We start from the raw sequence: 8406 nt of genomic DNA, 5'->3' as shown, positions 1-8406 counted from the left end.
TTAGTCACCACTGCAAACATTATCACTGCAAATCTTCTTCAGAGGCACTAATCAATCCTTTGGCCCCTCCCCCCTGCAGATCACCTCCGTCTCACTGGTGCACACCACGAGCTACCACACCATGAAGAAAACCACTCAGCTGCTGTATTTACTCAGAGCTCAAGTCACGAAGAAACAGTTAATCCCAACCTTCCTGTGATGCCGTAGGTTTTTAATCCAAGGACACTTGTTTATGTCAAAATAAACAGATGTCAGATTTGTGCTCCTACAGTAGGGCAGAAAAAGATACACCTCTTTCATTCCGTGTATGAATATTTCTCAAATGTTTTTTTTTCACTCAGAAAAGAAAAATATTCCACGAATGTTTCTTTTGAGTATTACTTTTGGTTTTAAAACATCCAAGTTGAGCTTAGCAAGAGATCAATTTTACCCTTCAAACCTGCTTCAGTCCCTCTGCAACTGTTCAAATCTGCTGTTTTTTCTGAGATAGATGTTTATGAAAGACAAACACAAGTGATCACAGACAACAGCTGCTCCACACTCCCATCACTTCCCTCAAAGAAAATCTGAGCCACATGCAACATCTTTGTTTGCCTTTAGAGAACTTTATTTACATGTCCATATATAGCAAGGTTCAAGGTTCATGATGCAGCTGTGAAAATACCTGTCTGCTTATATGTGCCCTAACAAATACAAAAGAAAAAACCTTTAATGTTGGTGGATGATGGATGATGTTAAAGGATGAGGATGAAGCCATGTCCAGAGAGAACTGAGCTGTTTGGACTGAGTTCAGTGTCCTGTCCTTTGGGTTATGGTTTTTATGTTCCAGGTTTAAGTCTTCAGAATACGTCCCGATTGTTCATTTACAAAGAAAAGCAAAAAAAAAAAAAGGACAAAAGACAAAACTGTCAGGACAGTGGAGGAAACCGAGCCCTGTTCTGTGCTGTATGAAGTGGAGATGATACAATCATGTTGCTGCTGAAACTTAACCACGAGAGGAAAAATAAACGGAAGTAGCTGGAACTTCACAGCACACCATCCTGCCATCTGCCACACATCTGCTGCCCCAAGGAGCAGCCACGTGCCGCGGCCGGAGCTGGACCGCACCAGGCCAAACTGGGCCAGGCTGACACAAGGCTGGGACTTCTTACACAGCACAGAATATTGAGCGTATTTTTCCAGTTTCCAGCCCTCCCTGGACCCCCTTTGTTCTCTCCCTCCGTCCCACTTCTTGACTTTTTTTCCACAGGATGCAGTCCAACTGTTTGCGAAAAATTCAATGGCTAAAAAAATAAGTTTTTTTTGCTAATTTCTTGTTTACTACAGAGGTTTTATTTTGTTAAAAAAAAAAGGAAAAAAGGAAAAAAGGAACAAAAACAAAATTTCTTTGGAGGAATCCACAATTGCGCAGCTATAGACTAACCAGCGTTCTCAGAGCATTAAAAACAACGGTCAGTTTGTTTTTCTTTTCCAGAGATGTGACTTTGTGCCCCCTTGCTCCTCTTTCTCTCTCTCATTTCTTTGACAAACGTAAACAAAACAACAAAGTAGGATTCGAGTTTCTTGTGTTTATCGATGCCACAGACGCTCTGTACAGTCATTGGTGCAGGAGGGAGCCCCGGCCCCACCCCCTGATTATTAGTTTGTTTGTTTCAGCCAGTCACAGTTCAGTAGATGACTTCGTAGACTGTGGCCTTCTTGTCCCCGGAGCCGGTGACGATGAACTGATCATCAGGGGAGATGTCACAGCTGAGGACCGATGAAGATTCCTTAGACTGAACAGAGAGGAAGGGAGGATGAAGTTACAAACAATCATAGATAATAATTTTCTTAAGTACTACACAAAAATGAGGTCAGGCAGGAATATTTCTTCAAGGGACAATTTAATTTTGTGTCCTAAATAATCTTAAGATTTAAGAAGAGAAGATGGAAAATCAGAAAAGGCTTCAGACAACTGAATGTTCTCCACATCCATCTCCGTGCATTAGACTCAGTGTTTAATGGCTTACCTGGAATATGCTGGATCCATAGGGTGTCCGCCATGCATTCAGGAGGTTATCTTTGCCTGTGCTCACGAACCATTTACCTACAGGACAAAAACACACACAGCCATCGTAAGATAAAGCCTCAGGGGAGGTGAGATATGGAGAAGTCTGAGTGAGAGAGAGAGAGGGGGGGGGGCACTGCGTTTGTAAAGGAAGGGAAAGAAGAAAAGAAACTGCAGGAGATTTGTTCTGCTTCCCTGGTCAGAATATATGAGCCTGTGTGTGTGTGTGTGTGTGTGTGTGTGTGTGTGTGTGTGTGTGTGTGTGTGTGTGTGTGTGTGTGTGTGTGTGTGTGTGTGTGTGTGTGCGTGTGTGCGTGTGTGAGCGTACCGCAGTAGGCAAACTTTAGGGAGAGAACACAGCTCTCGTGAAGGTGCAGCTGGTACTTGTCAGGTTTGGAGACGTGCAGGACTTCCACATTACTGCTCTCCATTCCCACAGCCAGCCACTCGCCTGTCGGACAGTAACCCAGAGAGAAGATCTGCAAAGAAAGGAGGGATCAGAGGGAGGACCGGAGAGAAAGAGAGGGGCAGATTAAATAGTGAAAGCACAAATGATCTGAAGCAGCTTGCCAGCTGATTGGCTTTGTATCAATACGTATGAACATTGAGTGTTGCATTACCTGTGAGGTGAAGTCATGCTGCTGAAGCTGGCGTCCCTCTCTCAGGTCCCAGCAGCGCACCGTGTTGTCCAGCCCCCCTGTCCACAGTTTGGTGCCATCGTTGGAGATGTCGATGCAGCTCGCTCCGTCCGTGTGCCCCTGGAACTGCCTGTAGGGAGGAGCACGCAAGAATGAAACTCAGAGGAATCTTTTCCCTTTGTAGTCCCCCAAATGGGCTATAAAAATCATCGCAGGAATGTACTTGCCTAACATCACACTGATATGAGTCCCTTGACCATAAGTTATCAGTGGTATTAGTTTTTGCATGAAATACAGAAGAAGTGCAATGGTGCATGCTCACTGTAAGCGACAGGACAGGGATGAAAATTCAACCCCATTCTATGTGTGCTGCACTCACCATCTTGAATCTTAGCTTCCCTCTTAAGTTATAACCTCCCTCTCTTTCAAAGAACAATCTTTGAATATTTCCTGGAAGGAGATTTTTCCTTGCATTATACACAATTTTTGCAGTTTTAAAATCTACAAGGTCAATAATTTCAATATTTTGGATTTGAGGAAAATTTGTTTGTTCACGGAAATCAATATTGTGAACTATTCTGATGGCTCTTTTCTGTAGTACTGACAGTGGTTGTAGTGAGCTTTTATAGGTGTTTCCCCAAACCTCAGCACAGTAACTGAGATATGGGAAGATAAGTGAACAGTAGAGAATGTGCAGTGATTTATGATCCAGAATGTTCTTGGCTTTGACGAGAACTGAAATGCTTCGAGACAGCTTGGATTGAACGTGTTTTATGTGAGGTTTCCAGCAAATTTTACCTGGTGATGTGAACTGAACCAGGAGCCACTTCTTAAGAGCTTTTTCTCCCACAAAATTCCAAAATCATCCACACAAAGAAAACAGTGATACACTGTTTAGAAAATAAACCTTGTGAGGAGCTCATTTGTTTGAAAAGACTCCTCAATCTAAGACAAGTGACAAGTGGAGGAGGACGGCGCATCTCTAAGAGAACTGGACGCTTTCACTGGGTCTGTATCCTCAGTCTGCATCACAACATAGTCCAAGGACAGTGCAGGTTTAATTTTAAGATTAAGATTTAAGACAGTGACATGATGCAGATATATTATCAAATATGTATTAGGTGACACTTTGTCTAAAAGACCAGACAAGACAAAAGACTCGATTTAAAGATGAAAAACGTCTCCTGTTTTCTTGTACTTGAAAAGGATCGATCTAAATCATCTTACATTAGTATGCAATCTCCACCCTCTCTTCTCTTACCTGACCAGAGTCTGGTTGTGAAGGTCCCAGACCACGATGTTGCCGTCACTGCAGCAGGAGAAGCACACCTTGTTGTCTGGAGAGATTGCCAGAGCATAGCAGGCAGGAGCAGACGACGTTAACTCAGCCTTGATGCGAGGAGTGGGCGTGGCCAAATCCCAGATTGACAGCGTGCTGGCCTCCCCGCCGACAATTAAGGTCCTTCCGTCAGAGAGCAACTTGCAGGAGCGGATATAGTTATCCCTGTTCTGATTGGATGAAAAAGACAAATACAAACGTTCACTCACAATAAGGCATGTTGTGGTCCTCTCTAATTGCTGACAAGGGGATACTAATATGCAAAGTGTGCTGCTACAGCAGTATCACAGCTGCGGGAGGATTTGGCTTTAGAACAACAGGAAGGTGATTCATCATCCAAAGTGTTTTTTATGAGCAGAAAAACTGCAGCAATACTTTTGGTAACATGACAGTGTTATTAGACACAAGATGGACAACAAATGCTGAATATGAGCCCACAGACATCCATCAAAGTGTCCCCCTTCCCGTCCCCGTGTCTCACCAGACAGTCCAGCTGGGCCATGGGGCTCTTGGTTCCTGGTTGGCTTATGTCCCACACCTTGACGCAGCCTTTACCTCCAGTGTAGACGTGACGTGTTGAGGTGCTGATGGTGACAGCACACACCACCTCTCCGTGGTTTAGGGTGTGAATCTGACGGGCATGGCGAGGGATTCCTGGGCCCAGCAGGGCGTCGGGGGGAAAGGGCACCGGTTGCATCTGTCCATCTGCGCTCACGTGGAAGGAGTAAGCGCTGCAGGGGAAAAAGAGAGTAGAAACATATGAATACTGGGACAAAACAGGCTGCAGCTTTATTTAATCAGACGGAGCACATACTGAGAGAAGAGAGGGGGCAAATATTTTATCAGTTGGTCTTTTAAGGACAGCAAATCAAAAACATATGTGCATAATTAGCACTATTTCAAACTCTTTTCGCCTGCATTATCTACCTCGACTTACCAAGCACTTCAGAGAGCTACTTTAGAAAAACTGTCACAGTATGACTAAAGCCTGACATTTACTACTGATGTCTGACTAACTGAGAAATAATGTTTTTAGCTACTTTGAAGCTGCTCTGCAAATAGTATTGACGTCACATCTTTCATATTGGCGAGTCATCTGAGAAAAAGAAGCTAACATTTTTAAGAGAGGCATATACCAGAGAGGAATACTAAGTATGCAGCGTGTTGATGCACAAACACAAGCTGCAGATTTCAGCAATCACTCTTCAGTGCTTGCTTTACATTTTGACCAAACAAAATGCTGGAGGTTCAAAAAGTTTCCCCTCCACCATCTTCCTTTGTTCATTCTCCTGGAGTTGTAATTGAAATTTGAGGAGAACCTGAGTGCGGTTAATAGTGAACAGGTGAAGATCTGAGTGATAGCATGCGAGACGGAAACTCACGGTTTTCCGGAGGCGGCTGACTGCAGGCTGGCAGGAAGCCCAGGGACCCTCATATGGGGGTGGGGAGATTCATAGCCCACCTGGAAGACAAGGCAAAACCCCAACGTAAGAAACAATGCCTCAAAAGGAGAGACAGTATATTATGAAATATGCAATACACTTATAGTGAAACAATCATCCTCTTCAGCTCACTTTGAAGGCTTAACGCAGAGGTTTTATGTAAGATCATGACACAGCAAAGCTCGACTGTCAGCTGAGTATCCTGCTTACCACAGGGGAACGTCCGTAACCTGCTGCAGCCGCCGCAGCAGCTGCTGCTGCAGCTCCATTCATCTGGGGAGAGACCAGGTGGAGGCCAGCACCGTAACCTGCTGCCCCCGGCAGGTCTCCATTTACTCCTGGAGGAGGCAGACCAAAGGCCCCAGGGGGGTATGCTCCCTGCACCCCCAGGGGGTTTCTTAGACCCAGAGCTGAATGAACAAAAAAAAAAGTTATTATTGTGGGTGATCATTAAAGAGCAAATTATTTATGAGAGCAACACAGAGTTATGTCTCTTGTTTCCATCATTTCATCAAGGTCAGATCCTTTCATTGTGTGACAAAGTAGTAACTGGCGGACTGTGAACAAGCTGATGCATATTACACAAAAATCCAGGACATCCCCAACTGCTGCTCTGGACCACTACTGACCCCTGCTGGCCATCATACCTTCCTGCAGCCAGGCAATGCATGTGTGTGTATGTGTATATGTGTGTATGTGTGATCACAAACACACCCACTACATCCTCTCTCTGTGCATGTATCTGCATCTACGAGTGTGTATGTATGCATACATAATTATGTGTGTGTCTGTGTGTGTGTGTGTGTGTGTGTGTGTGTGTGTAGCAGAGCTGGGGCTAACAGGTGATGTGAGAGATTAAAGAAGAGAGAGAAAGAAATACAGTGGACTAGACGGAGGCTCATTATGAAGCAGCTCACAGTCACAGTCCATCACCTTTCCTAATCTTTCCATTTAAAACGTGAGGGGCGCTGAATATTTCTGCCCACAGCTGCTTATTAAGTCCAGATGGCAGTGGGTGGTGGGGAGCAGGCTTGACACCCATACCAACTACTGCAACGCTATGTTGATAGAATCATCATATAAAACAAAGCCGGTACAGGATAAAAACTGATTCTTCACCGAGTCTGTGAACAGTGTGTGCAGTGTCTCGCTACGAGGAGTGATGTAAACATTGGTCTCCTGGATTCCTGAGAACCTTAGAGATTTATAACAGTGTTTCTCCGGTTGTATATAGAAGGAAAGTTTAAAGTCGGTGTCACATAAAATTAGTGTTTGAAGCACCAATGATTTGTCTTCAAAATTTGAATCATGGGCTGTACTTGCCGAGGTCTACGCCGGGTTTTCCAGGGACAGGTCTGAACTGCGGAGGTCCGCTGGGTCCAGGAGTGTTGGACTCCTGAGACATAGGGGTCCCTGGTTTCATACCTGGAGTGCTGGACTTCTCCCTCTAGAAGAGCAGAAAAAGAAGGGTAAGAATGCAGACAAAATAACGAGGTTAAGAGAGCAGAATAAACTTAAGGGTCAGCTCATCTGAACACAGTGAGCCTTTGGAGTTATAAACAGTTGAACACTGAAGGACAGAGTCAGCCAGGGAGCAACGACTAAAAGACGTGTTTAAAAACAGAAAGTGAATGACAATGAGGATGACTGAGGGCAGAGGGGCGATGAGGAGCACTGTGAGATGTCAGTAACTCAGACTGAACGAGTGGGATGTTGAATTTACGGCATAATAAGTCAGGGAGGAACTATTGACCCAAAAAAATAGAGCAGAGCACAGAGTGTGCCGACAGCACGGAAACACTGGTCTGCACACTGAAATATGTGTTCTGCATAGATTTATATGTGCACATAACAATAACACCACAAAAAATAATCCAAATATTTGTCTTCTTATGTCTGTGTGCAGTCCGCGGCTACCTGTGGGGGCTCTTTGCCACGAGACGGGGAGGTGGCGCTGCTGGAGGAGGCCAGGGAAGTGGGGCTGGCCTGTGGGGGGCCCTCTTTACGGGAAGGGGGCATTTTGTCGAGGCCGTTCTCCCTGGATGAGTAGGACTGCACGCTGCGAGGGGACGACGGGTCCTGGAAAGCAGAAACACAGAAAACTTCATTAAGCAAGACAGATATTAAAAGCTAATGTTGGCACTGAAAACCAAGTTGCTGTTGAGCCCTACTCTTTGCATTTTAGGTATAATAACAGAGGGGGTTAGACTATCACATCGCCAGACTCTGTAGGGTAGATGGCTCTTACCACAGGATGTAGGATCTTGCTCAGACACTGGAAAACTTAAAGTCGCATCTCTTAATGAATGGCTGGGAGAAATGACTAAATGAACAACTCATTTTTAAGCTTCATAAGAGACAGGAGATGTTTTTGGACATATGGAGCCCCTTTATGGATACAATACAATATGGAATAGCTACCTTTGTTTATGAGTGCGATGGGAGTGTGTGAGTGGTCGTGATGCACTGAGCTCGATGCTTTCCCTGTGAGAAATTAGTTTTGTTGTTTGTTTGTTTTTTTATTACTGTTTGTTTGGTATCGCTATGTCTTTCTTTTGTCATTGGCCTTATTACTACTTTTTATGTGAAATGTATTTGTTTTCTGTATTGTTTTATTCCTTCCTGAATTTTGCACTTTCTTGAAAGCAATAAAAAAAAGTGAATCATAAAAAGCTAATGTTGATTGATTCATCCTTCCTACTGTGTGTACAGATAACAATCAGTGTCTTTTCTAAACTCAATCAACCATGCTTACTTCAAAGTGATGGATTAAGTTTGAACAGAATAAGTCAGTAGATTTCTTCACCCATTTCCCTTGGATTCACATTAATAAAGAAAATGTGTCTGAAAATTTGCTTGCAGCTCTTTTTGGCACATGCACAACTATCTTTGACCGCTAAAGCAAACTAGGATGTTCGTTCGTCATTGGTTAGAAACTAA

General features: G+C 44.1%; 1 protein-coding gene across 6 annotated transcripts in view; it reads right to left on the bottom strand.

The window, feature by feature from the left end:
• Positions 1-585: 585 nt before the first annotated feature.
• Positions 586-8406, bottom strand: part of tle2a (TLE family member 2, transcriptional corepressor a) — a 47000-nt gene continuing 39179 nt past the window's right edge. For 5 of the 6 annotated variants that reach the window (XM_034703665.1, XM_034703657.1, XM_034703695.1 and 2 more), the window contains 10 exons: positions 7384-7545; positions 6790-6913; positions 5677-5876; positions 5407-5486; positions 4506-4755; positions 3947-4194; positions 2668-2815; positions 2376-2526; positions 2010-2086; positions 1347-1775 (listed from right to left, as the gene is read on the bottom strand). In XM_034703665.1, coding sequence (XP_034559556.1) covers positions 1668-1775; positions 2010-2086; positions 2376-2526; positions 2668-2815; positions 3947-4194; positions 4506-4755; positions 5407-5486; positions 5677-5876; positions 6790-6913; positions 7384-7545 — 1548 coding nt within the window. In that variant the 3' untranslated portion in view covers positions 1347-1667. Of the gene's footprint in view, positions 1776-2009; positions 2087-2375; positions 2527-2667; positions 2816-3946; positions 4195-4505; positions 4756-5406; positions 5487-5676; positions 5877-6789; positions 6914-7383; positions 7546-8406 lie in introns of all 6 variants that reach the window. The other variant, XM_034703682.1, reaches the window with a different exon arrangement.

This window comes from Notolabrus celidotus, chromosome 2 (assembly GCF_009762535.1).
Source record: "Notolabrus celidotus isolate fNotCel1 chromosome 2, fNotCel1.pri, whole genome shotgun sequence".
NCBI classification, from domain to species: Eukaryota; Metazoa; Chordata; class Actinopteri; order Labriformes; family Labridae; genus Notolabrus; species Notolabrus celidotus.
Note: the sequence above shows the minus strand (reverse complement) of the source record. Positions and strands in the feature narration are given on the sequence as shown.